Below are 21,372 nucleotides of genomic sequence, written 5' to 3' on the forward strand. Positions count from 1 at the left end.
AGACAGTGAGGTCATAAAGTCCCCTAAAGGGACTAGAAAAGTCAATAAAAGTTTTTTAAAATATGAAAAAAATCTAAAAATCTAAAAGTTCAAATCACCCCTCTTTTTGCCCCATTAAAATTAAAATAAACATAAAAAATACACATATTTGATATCACTGCATTTAGAAATACCCAATCTATGAAAATATAAAATCAATCTGATTGATAAAGGGTGTAGCGAGAAAGAAAATCAAAACACCAGAATAATGTTTTTTTTGGTCGCTGCAACATTGCATTAAAATGCATCACATCTACCCAGCTGAAGACGCAAAAATTAAGCTTTTAAACAGCTCCAGAAGAAAAATGAGAACGCTGTGGGTCTCGGAAAATGGCTACAAAAGCGCTATTTTTTTTGTCAAATTTCTGAATTTATTTCCACCCCTTAGATAAAAATAAAACTATACATGCATATATATATATATCTGCATACTCGTATTCACCTGGTGAATCATATCTCTTTGTCAGTTTTACCATATAGTGTACATGGTTAAAAAACGAAAAATAATTGTGGATTTGTACTTTTTTTTGCAATTTCACCACACTTGGAATTTTTTTCTTTTTTTCCAGTACCCTATATAGCCAAATGAAATTACAACTCATCGCGCAAAAAAACAAGCATGGCAATATTGACAAAAAAATAAAAAAGTTATGGCTTTTCGAAGAAGGGATGAAAAAATGAAGACGAAAAATGGAATATCACCGGGTGGTGAAGGGGTTAAGCTTACAAAAGGATTTTTTGCAACCATTCTGACATGGATTTGCAAAGTAACTACACTAGCCCTATCAGTTCAGTTTAAATAAAAATTTATGCAAACTGTATTATAAAATCTGGTGACAAATCAAAACAACAAAAACAAAACGTGCCTAAGCACTAATAGGTAGGTAGTTGCTACCTACTTGCCTGTTGTGCCATTTTTTGCCAGTACAAAGCAGCCCAAGACCGCTCCTGTCGGCGATACAAAAGCTTCATCATCAGAGTGGATGCTTCTTTTCTGCTCTGTAGATGGGATGGGACAACCAACATCATGCTGATTGACAGCCGGCTCCCAGCTATCTTACTCGGGCAGCTGGCTGTCAATCAGCATGACGTCAGCAGTCCCACCCGGTCTACTGAGCAGAGTGGATGAGAAGTTACCGCTATGTTGTCATGATGTCAGTAGAAGCTGCAGAATCGCTGGCAGGAGATGTCTGTGACTGCTATATGCTGGCAAAGATAGGGGCCAGGCACAACCGACAGGTGGGCAGCAACTACCTGCTTGCTGGTGCTTAGGTACGTTTAAAAAAAAAAGTTCCAGACATACCCTTTATCTATAGTATGCGACAACATGTATTAAACAAATAAATTATTAATAATTTATACATTTATAAATTAATAATAAATATTTACCAATGGGTAGTCTTTTCCTGCCACCAGTCAGTTCTTGTGAACCCTAAATACGGGATTGGTAATAGGACATTGTATTAAGCATAAATTTAGTGAGTCATTAAAGGGAATCTATGTCAACGTGATCAATTCCCAACAAAACGTATCTATGGGCCTAAAGGTCTTTGAAATGTAAATTCATAAACACCTTTAGATCTTCTATCTGCTGTTGCATTCAAGAGTAGTGTTTTCATTCAAACGCAAATGAGGCTTTTTAAATGCACAGAGAACTTAAGGTGGTGTCACACATAGCGACGCAGCAGCGATCACGACCAGCGATCTGACCTTATCAGGATCGCTGCTGCGTCGTTACATGGTCGCTGGTGAGCTGTCAAACAGGCAGATCTCACCAGCGACCAGTGACCAGCCCCCAGCCAGCGCGACGCGTGGAAGCATAACTAAGGTAAATATCGGGTAACCAAGGAAAGCATTTCTCTTGGTTACCCGATATTTACCTTAGTTACTAGCGTCCACCGCTCTCACGCTGCCAGTGCCGGCTCCCTGTTCCCTGCACTCCTAGCCAGAGTACACATCGGGTTAATTACCCGGTGTGTACTCCAGCTACGTGTGCAGGGAGCAGGGAGCCGGCACTGGCAGCGTGAGAGCGGCGGTGCTAGTAACTAATGTAAATATCGGGTAACCAAGGAAAGGGTTTCTTGGTTACCCGATGTTTACCGTGGTTACAGCTTACCGCAGGCTGCCAGACGCCGGCTCCCTGTTTGCTTCAGTTCGTCACTCTCTCGCTATCACATACAGCAATGTGTGCTTCACAGCGGGAGAGCAACGTCCAAAAAATGAAGCAGGACATTCAGCAACGACCGGCGACCTCACAGCAGGGGCCAGGTCGTTGCTGGAGGTCACACACAGTAACAGCGACGGGACGTCGCTGCTACATCACAGAAAATGGTGACTTAGCAGCTACGTCGTTGTCGTCGTCGCTATGTGTGACACCACCTTTACTGCCTAGGTTGTTTCCCTGCCCAGCACCAACTTCTTGATAGCTCATTGTAAGATGTCTTTGCCTGTCATCTGACATCACACAGAGGCTTGTTGTTGGGTAAGGAAACAATCTCAGGAGGCAGAGGCTCCTTAAGTCCTCTGTCACATCTACAGCATTTAGTGCCTAATTTGTATGTGTTTAAAGTGCATGGGATTACAGCAACAGATAGAATATATAAAAGGTGTTATTGGATTTACATTTCAAAGACCTCCAGGTCTGTATATTTGGTTAGGGAAGGCTGATCTTACGGACAGATTCCCTTTAAGATATTAGAATCTAGACAGCATTTTGCATTGCTAGCATGCTTCTGCACTATTATAATCATCCATTTGTAAGAGGGAAGTTAAGTAGCTTTCAGTAAAGTAGTAAAGTAGAACAAAACAACAAGACTGAATTTTGTGTTGGCTGCTTTATACACATATCTAGTTTTTTAGATGTAGGCCATTTACTACTAGATCTGTCCAATGTAATGGCTTTATCCTTGAATGACCTTAAGTGGCAGCACTGTGCCTGCCAAAGATATTCATAACAATGTGCAAGCTTATGTAAAAGCTTTCCTGCCCCTCCTTCTACAGTTCTTATGTCCATGACTGAATGTAATGTGAAGCTGATATTCACACTACAGAATGGTTCTAGTGTGTGGTATATATTTATATATTTCCATCTGATGTGTAACAGACTTCTGCCCCAAGTGTTGACATTTCTCACCGTCTTTCATGTCTAAGTGGCTAAAGCATTAAAAACAACTGCTGCCCTATACACTTAGCTAGAAAATCTTCTAAAACTAATAGTGACCTTTGAGGTATTAATATTAATACTACTATTTAGATGACCATTCACAGGGTTTGTTCACACAGAGTTAATAAATATTCTAAGAAAGTTTTGCATAGAACATGCCAACAAGTTTCTCCATTATTTTACATTGAGAAATTATTACCTTTCCAACCTTAAAAATCACTTCAATGACTAATATTTAACTAATTGAAGTAGTTTCTACACTGGTTCAATCTGCAAAATACGTCAAGTAGCCATTCGCAGACATGAAGCAGTTCAGAATGCAAACTGAAGAAATCTGAAGGCAGCCTCAGATGTTTACCATGGAATTCAATGCAAAGACATACAGTGGGTGAAATAAGTATTGAACACGCCACCAATTTTCTAAGTAAATATATTTCTAAAGGTGCTATTGACATTTCTCACCAGATGTCGGTAACAACCCATCCAATTCACACAAGCAAAGACATCAAACCATAGATGTCCATAAATAAAGCAATGTGTGATAATGAGAAATTACCCAGGGAAATGGTATTGAACACATGAAGAAAGTGAGGTGCAAAAAGCCTTGGAAAGTCATGACACCAGCTGAAATCTGTCAGTGATTAGAAAACAATACTGCCACTTAGTGAAAAAAAAATATCATCCCGTTCAACTGATGGCTTATAAAAAGGTATCTCAATACCAAGGTGTCACACAAGAAACATCTCATGATGGGTAAAACCAACGAGATGTCTCAAAACCTCCACAACTGTATTGTTACAAAACAAACTAATGGCATTGGTTACAGAATAATTTCTAAACTACTGAAGGTTTCCGTGAGCAGTGTTAGGGCCATATTCCTGAAGTAGAAAGAACATAATTTTACCATAAATTGTCCATTACCATGTGCTCTCTGCAAGATTTCAGACAGAGCAGTGAAAAGAAATATCAAGAGAGTTTTCCAGGAGCCAAGAGCCACCTGTGGAGAGCTACAGAAAGACCTGGTATCAGCCTGTACAGTTGTTCAAAGAAAACTTTAAGTAATGCACTCTGACTCCATGGCCTGTAAAAGCACAATCAAAAAATATTGATTACAATGAAGTAAAACTTCAGCACTATTCACATGCACATATGTACCTCACTGAGGTCATAAATAAGAATAGCCACTGGTATAGTACCACAATCAAAAATAAATCAGAGTAGCAAGCCGGGGTACAGAAATATAAAATTTAACTTTTAATAAATTTCCTTAAAAGGAAGCAGGAGATCCTTACTTCATAATAAAATGTTATCATAAAAATGCCAGCCTAACAACAATTCCCCTTCAGCATGAGGAAAGGGGGGGGGGGGGGGGTTACAAATAGCTAGGAAAAAAATCCTAAAGATATCAATGCTGTGGTATACTGACCTATGCAATCTGTAAGCAGGGTAGCTACCAGCAGTGAACTGGACAAATACAGTATCACAGGGTCTAGAGAGCACTGACTTAAGAAAAATGGAATGGTCTCACCCAAACGAATGTGATCCATCCACCTTCAAAAAAGGATCCTCAAAACATCCTGGGCGTCCCAATGGTCCTTAACTGGACAGATCATATGGTCCCCTTATTCTAGAGTTGAGGTCCTGGTGTCCCTGTTCTCCCAACGCGTTTCATACGCTAGTAATCGTCAGGGGAGTTTAAGTGTCGGTCCTCATTCACAAGGACTGGACAAGGCATGCGGACGGTAGCAGCGGGCCTTCCAAAACACTGCGCAGTGTTTTCTACCTCACTGAGGTCACCCTAGGTGCTTGTTCACATGTACCTGCTGAATATTCTGCAGCGATTTGACAGCACATGTGCGCTTCAATTCACTGCAGAAACACTGCATAATGGATGCAGTGTTTCAGCAGAATAAATGCCGATTTCATGCGCTCTTGCTGCTGCCTCCACCATAGTGAGTGGGAGCTGCATCCATAGCACACAAATTAATTGACATGCTGCTTTTATGAACGCACCGATTTGGGTCAAAATTTTAGCACCCAAATCGCTGCGTTCATAAAAAAACGTGCGCACGTATCATGCATAATCTTCATAGATTGTGCAGGGGATGCAAGATGAATGCATTTATACTGCAGTGCAATATGCAGCGTAAATGCATGTAATTATGCAACGTGCGCATGAGCCCTTACACAGTGAAATGTGTATGGTGCTGCACTTCAGCAAGTCTCAGGTAACAGCAACAGAAAAAGCAAAAAAATGGAAGTATCACTCACCATCTGTAAAAATATGGCAGTTTATTGGAAAATCTTTAAAACCATTCAAGTGAGATGCAGGGAGCACATAGACAATGGCCATTTCCTCTTAGGCCCCTTTCACACGTCAGTGATTCTGGGACGTTTGTGCTTTTTTTTAAACATACCAGAATCACTGACATACGCAGACCCATTATAATGAATGGGTCTGCTCACACGTCAGTGATTTGTCACTGCACGTGTCTCCGTGCGGTGTACCCGCGTGTGCGTGTTTGCTGCACGGAGACATGTCCATTTTTTTCTGGCATCACTGATGTTCCACAGACCACGCAGTGGTGTGGTCCGTGAAACACGTGCCAGAAAAAAACGTGCATTTAAAATAATAAACATTTTAACTCACCCGGCGTCCAGCGATGTCCTCTGCAGCCCGTCCTCCCTGCTCCTTCTGTGCCGGCTGATTACTGTCGCGCATATTCATTATGCGTGACACAGCCGACCCAGAAGCAGCTCCTGCAGGGGTCACCGCCGGCCGGATGCTGCGTCGCGGGAGGATTCAGCACCATGGACAGCGGGAGCGGGCGCAGGTGAGTGAATCTCTAAGTGCAATCACGGGCCACGGAGAACGGAGCCCGGATTGCACTTAGACAACCCACGTGTGCCGTGATTTTCGGCACACGCAGGGACATGTGCGTGTTTTACACGCCAGTGAAAAACGTCTGTGTTTTTCACTGACGTGTGAAACGGGCCTTAGAACTACACTTCAACAGGTCCCTTCTAAATATGCAAACTCACCATGCAACAATTCATTGCTGACCAAAAAGCATGTTAAAGTGCATTTAAAGTTTGTTCAACAACATTAAGGGTTCGTATTGCACTGCAGCGTAAATGCATGCATCCTGCGTCCCCTGCACAATCTATGAAGATTGTGCATGATACGTGCGCACGATGCTTTTATGAACGCAGCAATTTGGGCGCTAAAATTTTGACCTAAATCCGTGCGTTCATAAAATGAGCATGACAATTATTCTGTAAATTCTGGATGCAGCTCCCACTCTGTCTATAGTGGGGTAAGCAGCCATAGCACATGAAATCGGCTTTTTTCTACAAAAAAACTGCATTCATTATGCAGTGTATCTGCAGCGATTTGAAGTGCACATGTGCTGTTAAATCACTGCAGAATACTCAGCAGTTACACGTGCGCATGAGCCCTTAGGCCTGCTTTACACGCTTCAATAAATCTTTCAATCCGTCGTCGGGGTCAAGTTGTAAGTGACGCACATCCGGCATCGTTCGTGACGTATTTGCGTGTGAAACCTACGTGCGATCAAGATTGAACGAAAATACGGTGATCGCATACACGTCGTTTATTCCACTTACATTGGACGTTTTGTATGAACCTAGTCAATTGTAACGTGTGACATCCCTCATACGATTTTGGTGTCTGATGCTATGTGCGCAGGTGTGCGCTCTGCACCGCAGCTTAAAAAAGGTCCGCTTCAGAGTGCAGCTGAAAAGCTGCGTTCTGAAGCGCCTCACAATGTCTGTCATTCACTAATCTCTGTCAGTCGGTCACTATCTCTGTCCCTCTCTCTCTGTCCATGTCAGTCTATCCCTCTTACCCGCTCTCTCATACTCACCGTTCCCCGATCCCCGGCCCGGCGCTGCATGGCATTCACACTGCTCCGGCGGCTTTTACTGTTTTGAAAAAGCCGGCCGCCCATTAAACAATCTCGTATTCCCTGCTTTCCCCGCCCACCGGCGCCTATGATTGGTTACAGTGAGACACGCCCCCACGCTGAGTGACAGGTGTCACACTGCACCCAATCACAGCAGCCGGTGGGCGTGTCTATACTGTGCAGTGAAATAAATAATTAAATAATTAAAAAAAACGGCGTGCGGTCCCCCCCAATTTTAAAACCAGCCAGATAAAGCCATACGGCTGAAGGCTGGTATTCTCAGGATGGGGAGCTCCACGTTATGGGGAGCCCCCCAGCCTAACAATATCAGTCAGCAGCCGCCCAGAATTGCCGCATACATTAGATGCGACAGTTCTGGGACTGTACCCGGCTCTTCCCGATTTGCCCTGGTGCGTTGGCAAATCGGGGTAATAAGGAGTTATTGGCAGCCCATAGCTGCCAATAAGTCCTAGATTAATCATGTCAGGCGTCTATGAGACACCCTCCATGATTAATCTGTAAATTACAGTAAATAAACACACACACACCTGAAAAAATCCTTTATTAGAAATAAAAAACACAAACACATTCCCTGGTTCACCACTTTAATCAGCCCCAAAAAGCCCTCCATGTCCGGCGGAATCCAGAATGCTCCAGCGTCGCTTCCAGCGCTGCTGCATGGAGGTGACCGGAGCTGCAGAAGACACCGCCGCTCCGGTCACCTCCACACAGCAAATTAAGGGAATAGCGCGATCAGCTGAGCTGTCAGTGAGGTTACCCGCTGTCACTGGATCCAGCGGTGGATACAGCGGTGGCCGCGGGTAACCACAGTGACAGCTCAGCTGATCGCGCTACTCACCTCAGTTGCTGCGTGGAGGTGAGAGGAGCAGCGGTGAGTAGCGCGATCAGCTGAGCTGTCACTGTGGTTACCCGCGGCCACCGCTGTATCCACCGCTGGATCCAGTGACAGCGGGTAACCTCACTGACAGCTCAGCTGATCGCACGGCTGTCTTCATTAGCTGTGTGGAGGTGACCGGAGCGGCGGTGTATTCTGCAGCTCCGGTCACCTCCATGCAGCAGCGCTGGAAGCGACGCTGGACTATCCTGGATTCCGCCGGACATGGAGGGCTTTTTGGGGCTGATTAAAGTGGTGAACCAGGGAATGTGTTTGTGTTTTTTATTTCTAATAAAGGATTTTTCGGGTGTGTGTGTTTATTTACTGTAATTTACAGATTAATCATGGAGGGTGTCTCATAGACGCCTGACATGATTAATCTAGGACTTATTGGCAGCTATGGGCTGCCAATAACTCCTTATTACCCCGATTTGCCAACGCACCAGGGCAAATCGGGAAGAGCCGGGTACAGTCCCAGAACTGTCGCATCTAATGTATGCGGCAATTCTGGGCGGCTGTTGGCTGATTTTGTTAGGCTGGGGGCTCCCCATAACGTGGAGCTCCCCATCCTGAGAATACCAGCCTTCAGCCGTATGGCTTTATCTGGCTGGTTTTAAAATTGGGGGGGACCGCACGCCGTTTTTTTTAATTATTTAATTATTTATTTCACTACACAGTATAGACATCTAATGTATGCGGCAATTCTGGGCGGCTGTTGGCTGATTTTGTTAGGCTGGGGGCTCCCCATAACGTGGAGCTCCCCATCCTGAGAATACCAGCCTTCAGCCGTATGGCTTTATCTGGCTGGTTTTAAAATTGGGGGGGACCGCACGCCGTTTTTTTTAATTATTTAATTATTTATTTCACTACACAGTATAGACACGCCCACCGGCTGCTGTGATTGGGTGCAGTGTGACACCTGTCACTCAGCGTGGGGGCGTGTCTCACTGTAACCAATCATAGGCGCCGGTGGGCGGGGAAAGCAGGGAATACGAGATTGTTTAATGGGCGGCCGGCTTTTTCAAAATAGTAAAAGCCGCCGCAGCAGTGTGAACGCCGTGCAGAGCCGGGGATCGGTGAGTATGAGAGAGGGCTGCTCAATTCAGTTACTCAGGGGATTAGCGGTCACCGGTGAGTCCTTCACGGGTGACCGCTAATCAGGACGCGACACAGACAGAGCCGCAGCATGACAATGAAGTCGGGTGAGGTTCACCCGAGTTTATTCTGACAGTGAGGCTCTGTCTGTGTCTGCTGTCATCTGCCATTCACCGCTGCTACATGGCTGTCTGTGTCTGCTGTTAGCGGCCATGTAGCAGAGCTGAATGGCAGATGACATAGTAAAAACGCATCCCTACACATTACACACGCTTGGCAAGTCAATAAATAAATAAAAAAAAAAAAAAAAAGGTGCCCAATGCATACGTCACAGAACACATGATCTAAAGGATCGCACATAAAATTGATCAATTTAACATAGACTACTAACGCACGTGTGACAGCAAATGAACGATCTACGTACAATCTCATTCAATCGCATATGCGACCTGGGCGTGTCACATCGCATACGAGATCGCACACCTAATTGTAAGGTGTAAAGCTGGCTTTAGACAAGCCTGTGAAATACTGGGTTTGGTCACATGAGACCAAAACTGAACTCTTTGGATGCTATAATTCACATCATGTATGGAGGCCAAAAGGCACTGTATATCACCCCCAAAAACACCATACCAACAGTGCAGTTTGGAGGTGGGAACATCATGGTGTGAGGCTGTGTTTCAGAATACAGCACTGGAAAAATTCATAACTGAAGAAAGAATGAATGGATAAATTTACCAAGACATTGTTAATAAAAATCTGCTGCCATCTACCAGAATGATGAAGATGAAATGAAAGTGGACATTTCTGCAAGACAATTATCCTAAACCCACGCCAAGGAAATTCAGTTGGTTTCAGAGAAAGAAAATAAAGCTGCTAGAATGGCTCAGCCAAACACCTGACATGAAGCTAATAGAACATTTATGGAAGGAATTAAAGCTCAGCATTAATAGAAGAAGCCATAACCGACATAACCTTCAGGAAGTGAAGAGTGTTTGTGTTGAAGAATGGTCCAAAATCACACCTGAGTAATGCATGTGACTACTTTCACCATACAGAAGGCATACTGAAGTTGTCATTACTAACAAACACTTTTGTATGAAGTATTGATTGAATTTCAGTGAGTGTGTTCAATGCTTTTTCCCTGTGTCATTTCTCATTATTACACATCACTAAATTTATGGACATCTATGATTTGAATTCTTTGCCTGTATGGATTGAATAGGTTGCTACCAAGAACTGGTGAGAAATTCATGACAATAGAAATAATTTAGCATATTTAGCAACTTGGTAACGTCTTCAATACTTCTTTCACCCTGTCAATTTTTTTCTGACTTAGAATAAACTCTACGTTAACATATTGTACCTTTAGGCTATGTTCCCAGGATGAGTTTTGGGTGAGTTTTTGACGCCGCAAATTTTCACTGCATCAAGTCTTTGTTAGTAATGACAACTTCAATATGCCTCCTGTATGGTGAAAGTAGTCACATGCATTGCTCAGGTGTGATTTTGGACCATTCTTCAACACAAACACTCTTCAATTCCTGAAGGTTGTGTCGGCTTCTTCTATTAATGCTGAGCTTTAGTTCCTTCCATAAATTTTCTATTAGCTTCATGTCAGGTGTTTGGCTGAGCCATTCTAGCAGCTTTATTTTCTTTCTCTGAAACCAACTGAATTTCCTTGGCGTGGGATTAGGATAATTGCAAAATAGCCACAATTGGAATTTTCTTTTTAAATTACATCACAAGATTAAATGGTGATATTCAAAAGTATAAGTCATCCTGCAAAAAAACAAGCCCTCACATGGCTATATCGTCGGAATAATAAAGAAGTTATGGCTCTTGGAATAAGGGGGAGGAAAAAATAAAAGCACAAAAATGAAAAATCACACGTTCTTTAAGGGGTTAAACAATGACATACCAAATAGAGACAAAAATTGCAGTGCCAAAAAAGTGACAAAAAAAACAAATACAAAAATGTAATGAGAAAAACGCAAGTAAACTAATTTTACGTAGTAGGTGCAGAAATGATGGTGAAATTCTGCAACATCAAAAACTCACCAAAAGCTCATCAGGGGAACCGAGCCTTAAGATATACAGTATGTGAAGAATGTTAATGGTTGAACAACTGATCAATGAATGTCCTAATGCAGATGCTTTTCGGAGCTTGTGTATAAATTTCTTAAAATCTCATGCACAATGCTGGTACAGTTAGACAAAATATTCTTCCATCCCAAAAATGTATAATTAATGTTAACCTAGACAATGAGTTGGGACTGCAGACTCTGCTGTCACTTGTTAGTCTGATGTTTTCTGGGAGAGTTTGAAAAAATTCTATTCTCATTTTTAGGGTTTGGATAGAAGTTCTAAAATTAGTATTAAACAGAAAAAAGTAGCAACCTTTCTTGTTGAGGAGCCATAGTGTCCAGCTAGAGAAGTTTGTAATGATTAAAAATTCATTAATTTTTTTTTTTTTTAAATATCAAATAACGTGTGGATAACGTAAAATGTGTATGTAGGGAAAACAATTGCAATTTTGTGTTTATAAAATATGGAAAATATAGAAAAAAATTTAATGTGCTGAACACTTCAATTAAAAAAAGTATTTTAAAAAAATTTAAAAAATTGTCTGAAGGACAAATGTGATTTTTTTCATATGGAAATAATGGATCAATTTCCATCACTGTTTTGGTCAGAGTTTCATCAGTGTTTGTTCCAGATGTGGTCATGCTCCAAAGTAATGCAAATTATTTTCTGCTGTGTTTTTGTGGAAAAATTTGCTATATTCAAGAATTCAACCAAAGTGAGATGATTTTATAAAAACTCATGCCCATTAAATTTAAAGGAGCTGCAGTATCGGGCATCTTTTGGTCCATTTTTCCATATAGGCTTTCGAGGAAAGCCTGAAAAATGCATGTAAATGCAGTTTTAATTTTTTTTTTCAATTAAATGCAGAATCCCAGTGTTTGAGAACTACGAGAAACTCTATTAACAAAGAAAGCAAAAACACATTAAAAAAGCATATAACAAAAACATTCCAAAAACACAACAATCAGAACAGATTGCTATTCCAAATTTTGCAGAAAGAAATGCAGTGTAAAGGAAGCAGATGTTATCAGATTTATATGTTTACAAATTGATGAAGGTTTCCAAGCTTATCCTATACGAGCATTCAGACAACTGAATAAATTGGACCAAGACTGGACCAAGATTGGACCAAGATTGGACCACAATGCATGGACTGGTCAGCGGCCCTCCCAACCAGATTGTAACAGTTTCATCGAAATATATGTAGTTGTCACGGTTGGGAGACCCACCGGCCAGTCTATGCATTGCTGTCCAATCTTGGTCCAATTTACATGGTAGTGTGATGGCACCCTTTTAGCCAGTGGAGAAAGGGGATAGCACTAGGAAACAACTAGGATAACACCTTAGTGCTGTAAAAGTTTTTCCCAGACCTAAAGACTTGAATGGGTGAGTTTGATCTATAACTAGGATAAAAAATGGAAGTGTCTCAATTTAATTATTTTTTTTTCTGCTGACCACTCAGTTCTCAAAAAAGATTAACAAGTGAACAGCCCCTTAGACTATTTTAGGTATAAGTTCTATGAGTGAAAAACAAAAATTGAACTTGTACGTGGATGATCCCTGATTCAGTTGTTCAGTAGGGTGTGGCAGAGTAATTTTCACAATCCACAATTCCCCTGTTCACCATCCATGTTAGATGGGGAATAATCAAAAATATGCAAGTTAATGTGAATGCACAAATTCCATTGTTTCAGCTTTCTGAGCTATGAAGTAGTAGTACATATGGTTTTCAATAGTGATGAGCGAGCACAAAGATGCTCGAGTGCTTGGTAATTGAAACAAGCAGGTCGGGTGCTCAGACAAGCTTGATTCGATTACCCAGTATAATGGAAGTCAATGTGAAATTCAAACATTTTACCAGAAGACTTCCCCATTGACTTCCATTATACTCATTACTTGAATCAAGCCCGTCCGTGTGTCCGACCTGCTTGTTTCACGTACCGAGCACTCGAGCATCTTACTGCTTGCTCATCACTAGTTATCAGCTATAATGGAGAGCACTTACTCAATGGATGGAGTCTAGCATTTAACCCCTTTACGTCCTAGAATGTAGGTCTTATCTATCTTTTGGATTCCAGCTTACATGGCAAGCCTGCATTATTCCTCGCACATGTCTGCTGATTATCCAACATGTGCAGCTAAGAGGCACGGATGAATCGGAGATCCAATCACTCCTGTTAACTAGCTAGATCACGTCAAACTCTGACAGTGCGATCTAACGCGCTCAGGTGGGGATCACGCTATTCACTGCTGCCATTGGTTGCCCCGTGATTTGATCATGAGGCGCCAGTTTGTCGTCATGACAGCATGGGGTCTGATGACCCCTATCACTGTCATGACATGCTTCCTGTAAATGCCGGCGCTCTGCCAGCATTGAGAGGAAATCGGCATTTCTGCCGTTCAGAGATATGCTGAAGCATCGCTCTGAGCAGCAGAAGCAATCGGACAGTGCCAGCTTCAAGTCCCCTAAGGGGACCAGTAAACTCAATAAATAATAAAAAAAATATATAAAAAAAAGTTCAAATCACCCCCTTTTCCCCTTTAATACAATACAAAAATACACATATTTGGTATTGCCGCATTTAGGAATGCCTGTTTTATCAAAATACAAAATCATTTAATCTGATCCGTGCACAGCGTAGCAAGAAAAAAAATCAAAGCGTCACAATTACGTTTTTTGGTCGCTGCAACAATGCATTAAAATACAATGACAGGTGATCAAAATATCACATCTACCCAAAAATGATGTAATTAAAAACAGCAGCTCAACACACAAGAAACACCCCATCACACAGTGTTAGATCCTGAAAAATGAGAAAGCTATGGGTTTCAGAAAATAGCAACAAAAGTGCAATTTCTTTTTTTTTTTTTTTAGAACCTTCTGAATTGTTTTCATTACTCATCTACTAGATAAAAATAAAGCTTTACATGTTTGGTGTCGACAAACTTGTACTGACCTGGGGAATTATATAGTCAGGTCAGTTTTACCATATAGTGAACATCGTAAAAAAAACAGAAAAACTAAAAAACCATTGTGCAATTGCATATTTTGCAATTTCACCACACTTGAAATTTTTAAAAAAAAATTTCCAGTACATTATGGGGCACATTGAATGGTGTCGTTCAAAAGTACTACTTGTCTCGCAAAAACAATCCCTCATATGGCTATATTGACGGAAAGACAAAATGTTATGGCTCTTTGAAGAAGGGGAGGAAAAAACGAAAAAGAAAAACAGAAAATCACCGGGTGGTGAAGGGGCTAAAGTATTAAATCAAAATATACATGTATTGTCATGTAAAAGAATTTATTATGCATGTGATAAAATACCATGCTAATGGCTTCTAGATATTACCAGATGATATTATCAGAGATACACACCTATAATTAAATACATTAAAGCTATTCCGTGTTCTTCTATGTTTGCCTGTGTATTTAATTTGTAGTTTATTCTAAGCCCTATAGAAGTGTAAATTGACTCCTGTAAAACTGTATCTGACTAACGGGAATATATGTATTGGATCAGTACAGAATCCTCTGTGAGATGACCACTCAACATGAGATAAAAATGGTCTTCTAGATTTGTGGTTTGAAGAGAAGAATAATACATACAGGATTAAGGACACTGCTGTCAGGGGTGGTCTTTTCCAAGAAGTGATCTTATGTAGAAACCACAGCATAGCAGGTACATGAATATAAACTGTGTGATTCTACATATTTCTATTTATTAATTATGTCTTTTATGCCTTCATGACTTTTTACGTCAACCCACATAGTGTAATGCGTAATTTAGATAACACAGCTAACTTAATTTTACTATAATTCTTTATATTAGTCATATATTTTTAATGATTTTTAAAAGTTTTTAATGTTTTTTTATGGAATACTGTATGTGATGAAGTCATAAGACCCTAAACTGCGTCCTTCTAACTTAGAGTGAGGTGCATTATGTGTGTGCGACTGTTCCTAGTGGAGCTGTGTACACAATACATATGTAAATGTCAGTAATCTGCTGATAAAAAACAGGTATAAAATTATTGTAAATCATATGAGCTACATACAGATAATCACCATGCTATAAACTCACCACGGCTTCAGCATATATTAGCATACTGTAAACTCCATATTCCAGTAATCTCTATGAGGGGACACGCTTACCTTTCCTGTAGTTGACATCTCTGCTCGGATAGAAGGTCCTGAGATGAAGGAAGAACAGATGATCAGGTTTATTCTGCCTGACAAAAGCTTCTGCTTCGAGACAGAACCAGGCACAGTTTATATAGAGGACTGTACCTAAATTTGAGTACACCCATTAAACAGCCTTTTCTTGGCAGCATTTATACACACCAACATTAAGCCAGAAGACAGCTTTCACCAGGTGTGAGACAGGTCCACACAAAGATTTCTTCACTACCTATTATACTTTGTCCTTCTACAATTTTAGCAGTCATGCTGCTTAAATATTAGGCTACATTCCCAAATGAGCTTTTGGTGAGTTTTTTTACATTGCTGCGTCAAATACAATGTCCTACAGTTCCAGCATAGTGAATGGGATATACAGAATTCTCACATTCACTGTGCTTCTTCTTTTTACTCCGTGTCAACTGACCTATGGTGTGAGTTTCACATCTGCAACATGTCAATTACCTTTGCGGATACGCTGAGTTTTCTGTGCAGATTTTCCCCATAGACTTAAGGGTGCTTTACATGCTGCAACATCGCTAGCAATTGCTAGCGATGTCGAGCGCGATAGCCCCCGCCCCCATCGTTCGTGCGACATTTGGTGCTCGCTGCCGTAGCGAACATTATCACTACGGCAGCGTCACATGCACATACCTTGTCAGCGATGTCGCTGTGACCGCCGAACAATCCCGCCCTCAAGGGGGAGGTGCCTTTGGCGTAATAGCGACGTCACTGTGGCATCATTAAGCGGCCGGCCAATAGAAGTGGAGGGGCGGAGATGAGCGGCCGGAACATCCCGCCCACCTACTTCCTTCTGCATTGCCGGTGGATGCAGGTAAGGAGATGTTCGTCGTTCCTGCGGTGTTACACATAGCGATGTGTGATGCCGCAGGAACGGCGAACAACATCATACCTGTGGCAGCAGTGATATTAAGGAAAGGAGCGACGTGTCAACGATCACCGTTTTTGAACGATTTTACGATTGTTGATCGTCGCTCCTTGGTGTCACACACTGCGATGTCGCTACCGGCGCTGGATGCGCATCACTAACAACGTGTCCCCGACGATATATCGGTAGCGATGTCGCAGCGTGTAAAGCCCCCTTTACAATTGATGTGGGAAAATTGCAGGTCAAAAGCGCAAATGTGTTTTTAGTGTATTTCCACTGTGAAAATACACTAAAGGCTCATTGAATTTGGTTATGACTATATCAATAACGTTTGGTCAAAGCCAAAACTACCAGGAAGTATCAAAAAGAAAACCGCTTTATTTAAAGGGAACTTGTCAGGTTCCATGGACACCAGAACCACGAGCAATTCTGGGTGCATATCTAGAATTTCTCCCTAATTGTCCAAGCATATAGTAACATAGATAAAGAGATCTTTAGGAAAAGTATTTCTAAACATCATTTATGAAAAGCTAATGAGGGCTGTGACTAGTCACAATGATGTTAGTTTCCTGGCTAGTCGACCCACTTAGCATGTTAGCTCACCCCTCTTGGTGTGCTAAGGCCGGTTTCACACATCCGGCTTTTTGCCGTTTTGCCGGATGCGGCGCTCTCCCGTACAGTTAATACAGTACAATAACAGCGCTGTAACCTCCGGGTCACATGCGCCGGTCACATGACAGCATGTGACCGGCGCTGTTGCGCTGTCATTGTACTGTATTAACTGTACGGGAGAGCGCCGCATCCGGCAAAACGGCAAAAAGCCGGATGTGTGAAACCGGCCTAACCTGCTTTACAATGCCCAGCGTCATGGCAGCAGAATACAAAGCCACGCATGTGTTCTGCTTTGTACCTGTCAGAATTGAGCTTCTTTGAAACTGGGTGTATGCGTCTCAGCTTCAAAGAGGCTCCCTGCTTATGATCGTAAGTCGCCCACACTTCCAGTCATGCGCACTACTCAGAAGCCAGATGTATGTGTCCCGGCTTCAGAGAAGAGTAGTGCGTATGATCAGAAGTGTGGGCGACTTCAAATCATGGGCAGGGAGCCTCTTTGAAGCAGGGATGCATACACCGTTCGTCAAAGAATCTGAAAGCTGATGGGTACAAAGCCACATGCATGCACAACTTTGTATCGCGCTGGTATGGCTGGGCATTGTAAAGCAGATTATCACGCCCACAGGGGTGTGCTAACATGCTAAGGAGGTCGACTAGCCAGGGAACTAATGCTCTCAGGACTACTTACAGCCCTCATTAGCATCTCATAAATCATGTTTAGAAATGCTTTTTCTAAAGATCTCTTTATGTATGCTACTATATGCTGTGACAGTTAGGCTATGTGTGCACTGGAAAATGGAATTTTCTCAAGAAAATTCCACAGGCATTCAAAGATTACCGCACCCGCGGTAAAACACCACGGCAAACCGCACCCGAAAACCGCATGCGGTTTGCCGCGGTTTTACCGCGGTATTGTTCGCGGTATTGCCACGGTTTTGCCGCGTGCGGGTTGGTACATGTGCTTTATTGCATTCAATGCAATAAAGCACATTGGAAAAAAAAAATTCCTTCTGAGATAGATAGTAGATAGATAAATAGATAGAAGAATAGATAGAGGGATAGATAGATAGATCGCTGCATTTCTCACGGTCGGCAGTGAGTTCACATTACCGGCCGTGGGAAATGCCCTGTGGTTACCTCTGCTGTCTCGCTGCGAGGCTGCATTCAGCAGTGTCTGTGTCAGTCGCGGCTGGATGTAAGCAGCGCAGGAGCTGTGGATTACGCCGGAGCTGTAGATTACGTCGGAGCTTTGTTTTGGGAGGGGTTAATAAAAGGGTGAATGAGGCTTATTTGTGCTTTATTTAAAATAAAGGATTTTTCGGTGTCTGTGTTTTTTCACTTTACTTACGGGTTGATCATGTCAGCTGTCTCATAGACGCTGCCATGATCAAGCCTGGACTTAGTGGCGGTGATCCGCCGCCATTAACTCCTTGTATTACCCTGACTGCCACTGAATCATGGCACCAGGAAGAGCTGGGGACACTCCGGTACTGCCGCATAATGCATGCGACAGTCCCGGGGCAGCTGCGGCTGATATTCTCGGGTGCGGGAGGTGGGAGGGAGGCGGGGGACATTAACCCTACCCCTCTCCCTTCCCAGCCTGAGAATACCAGGCCGCCGGTGTGTGCTTACCTCTGCTGGATGGTAAATATACAGCTTAGCCCACGTGTTTTGTTTTCTATATTTCTGTTTGCTTTCTATGTGTGTTCTATGTGTCTGTGTTCTATGTCTGTGATCTGTGTGTGTCTGTGATCTGTGTGTGTGTTTACTCTCTGCTCCGCTTCCTCTTCCTGTCATAATGACATCACTTCCCTACAAAACCGCAGGCAAGCGATGTACATTACCGCAGCTAAACCGCAAAATACCGCAGGGAATAACGCAAGAAAACGCAGTGAACCGCACAGAATTTGCTGCCTGCGTTATTCCCTGCGGGATTTCACGATTAGATGGCAGTCAATGGAGTGAAATCCCGCAGCATTTAATTAATTAGCATGTAATTGTTTTTGCTGCGGGAATCCCGCAGCAAAACATGCAGCTGTCAAATTCCGCCTAGTGCGCACAGGATTTCTTTTTCCCATAGGTTTTGCTGGTGATTCACTGCAATGTTACGAACATTTTCTGCAGCGAAACATGTAGCAAATCCGCAGAAAATCCGCGGCAAAATCCAGTAAGTGCGCACAGGGCCTTAGAAATGGATTCTAGATATGCACCCAGAACTGCTCGTGTTTCTGGGTGCACTGGGAACCTGACAAGTTCCCTTTAAAGCATCACACACCAAAGAGAGGCAAAAAGTGCAATGTCAAAGAAATAAATAAATACACATAAAAAACACACACGAAAATGCATTGAAAAAACACAAGTAATCTAATTTAAATAATAAGTGCAGTAATTCTGCAACATCAAACTCTTGCCAAATACTCAAAGTAGGAACATAGCTTAACTGTGATAATATAAAAGTTGTTATATATGAAAGACGCTGCACAGTACTGCTAATCAGTGGTGGTCGGGGTTCTGAGACCCCAACCAATAGGTCTATAGGTCTGTAAACAGAGAGAATGCATGGATGCATAGATATAAGGTGGTGTCACACACAGCGACAACAACAACGACGTCGCTGCTACGTCACCATTTTCTGTGACGTTGCAGCGACGTCCCGTCGCTGTTGCTGTGTGTGACCTCCAGGAACGAGCTGGCCCCTGCTGTGAGGTCGCCGCTCGTTGCTGAATGTCCAGCTTCATTTTTTGGTCGTCGCTCTCCCGCTGTGACGCACAGATCGCTGTGTGTGACAGCGAGAGAGCGACGAAATGAAGCGAGCAGGGAGCAGGAGCCGGCATCTGGCAGCTGCGGTAAGCTGTAACCAAGGTAAACATCGGGTAACCAAGGTGGTTACCCGATATTTACATTCGTTACCAGCCTCCGCCGCTCTCACGCTGCCAGCGCCGGCTCCTGCTCTCTGCACATGTAGCTGCAGTACACATCGTGTAATTAACCCGATGTGTACTGTAGCTAGGAGAGCAAGGAGCCAGCGCTAAGCAGTGTGCGCGGCTCCCTGCTCTCTGCACATGTAGCTGCAGTACACATTGTGTAATTAACCTGATGTGTACTGTAGCTAGGAGAGCAGGGAGCCAGCGCTCAGTGTGCGCGGCTCCCTGCTCTCTGCACATGTTGCAGCACAGCGACGCGTGTCGTTATGATCGCTGCTTCGGCTGCTGTGTTTGACAGCTAAGCAGCGATCATAACAGTGACTTACAAGGTCGCTGCTACGTCACAGAAAATGGTGACGTAACAGCGACGTCGTTGTCGCTGTCGTTTAGTGTGACCCCAGCTTTACTATTCAGCATGTAGGCAGCCCATGCAGGAGCTACAGACTTCAGATAGATATCTAGACTGATCAGTGGGGGTCTCAGATTCCAGACCACCACTGTGCAGCAACCGTCATATGTAAAAACACTTTTATAGTGAAAGTTACACTTTAAAGAGTAATTTGGGGATTTTGACTGTTGCAAGCTTTGCTATATACTTAGCTTGTTTGAGTGATAGCTACAACTGACATTAGAAACATTGTCATACTATGAAGTCTACAAGGGTCAACATGTGTCCACAATATGTCATTGTACATAAGCTTCTATTATACTTAGCTTTGAACCTTAACCACTTGTAACTTTTGCCACTTAGCCCACTTTACTAAGACTATAAAAAATGGGTACCTTGGGCCCAATAAATCAAGACCAATGTTGTTCATGAGGGGACATGATGGAGTCAGATGCTCTTGCTTCTTTATGAATCTGGAGTATCTGAGTGGTGTGCAGCTCCATGTGCTACCCCAGAAATCTTTAGAGGATTTTTTGATTATTGATCAACAACTATCTTCTCAATCAACCCAAAAGACTGATAAATATCAAAGCTTAGTATTTTTGGAAGTAGGAGTAGGTTTTTTAGATTTGGCTATATTAGGAGGATATCTGTTTTTGCAGGTAACTATTACTGTGCAGAATCATTAAGGCTGCTTTACACGCAGGGACATCACTAGCGATGTTGGTGGTGAAAGCACCCGCCCCCGTCAGTTGTGCGTCACGGGCAAATTGCTGCCCGTGGCGTACAACATTGCTAGGAGCCGTCACACGTACTTACCTGCCTAGCGACGTTGCTGTGGCCGGCAAACTGCCTCCTTTCTAAAGGGGCGGTTTGTGCGGCATCAAAGCGACGTCACACAGCAGCCGTCCAATAGAAGCGGAGGGGCGGAGAGCAGCCGAAAAAAGTGACGCCCACCTCGTTGCCGGAGGACGCAGGTAAGGTGTTGTTCCTCGTTCCTGGGGTGTCACACATAGCGATGTGTGCTGCCTCAGGAACGATGAACAACCTGCGTACTGCAACAACAACGGTATTTGGGATTAGAACGACATGTCAACGATCAACGATTAGGTGAGTAATTTTGATCGTTACGTTTCACATACAACAACGTCACTAACTAGGCTGGATGTGCGT

The 21,372-nt window shown here is 42.9% G+C and overlaps 1 protein-coding gene across 1 annotated transcript in view; it reads right to left on the minus strand.

Annotated features, from left to right (window-relative positions):
- The window catches only part of LOC142311933 (alcohol dehydrogenase 1-like), a 47,354-nt gene extending 31,885 nt beyond the window's left edge, over window positions 1-15,469 (minus strand). The window contains exon 1 of the mRNA XM_075350805.1: window positions 15,363-15,469. Coding sequence (XP_075206920.1) covers window positions 15,363-15,380 — 18 coding nt within the window. The 5' untranslated portion in view covers window positions 15,381-15,469. The remainder of the gene's footprint in view (window positions 1-15,362) is intronic.
- Between the last annotated feature and the right edge of the window lie 5,903 nt (window positions 15,470-21,372).

The sequence above is a fragment of the Anomaloglossus baeobatrachus genome, chromosome 1, assembly GCF_048569485.1.
Source record: "Anomaloglossus baeobatrachus isolate aAnoBae1 chromosome 1, aAnoBae1.hap1, whole genome shotgun sequence".
Taxonomy (NCBI): domain Eukaryota; kingdom Metazoa; phylum Chordata; class Amphibia; order Anura; family Aromobatidae; genus Anomaloglossus; species Anomaloglossus baeobatrachus.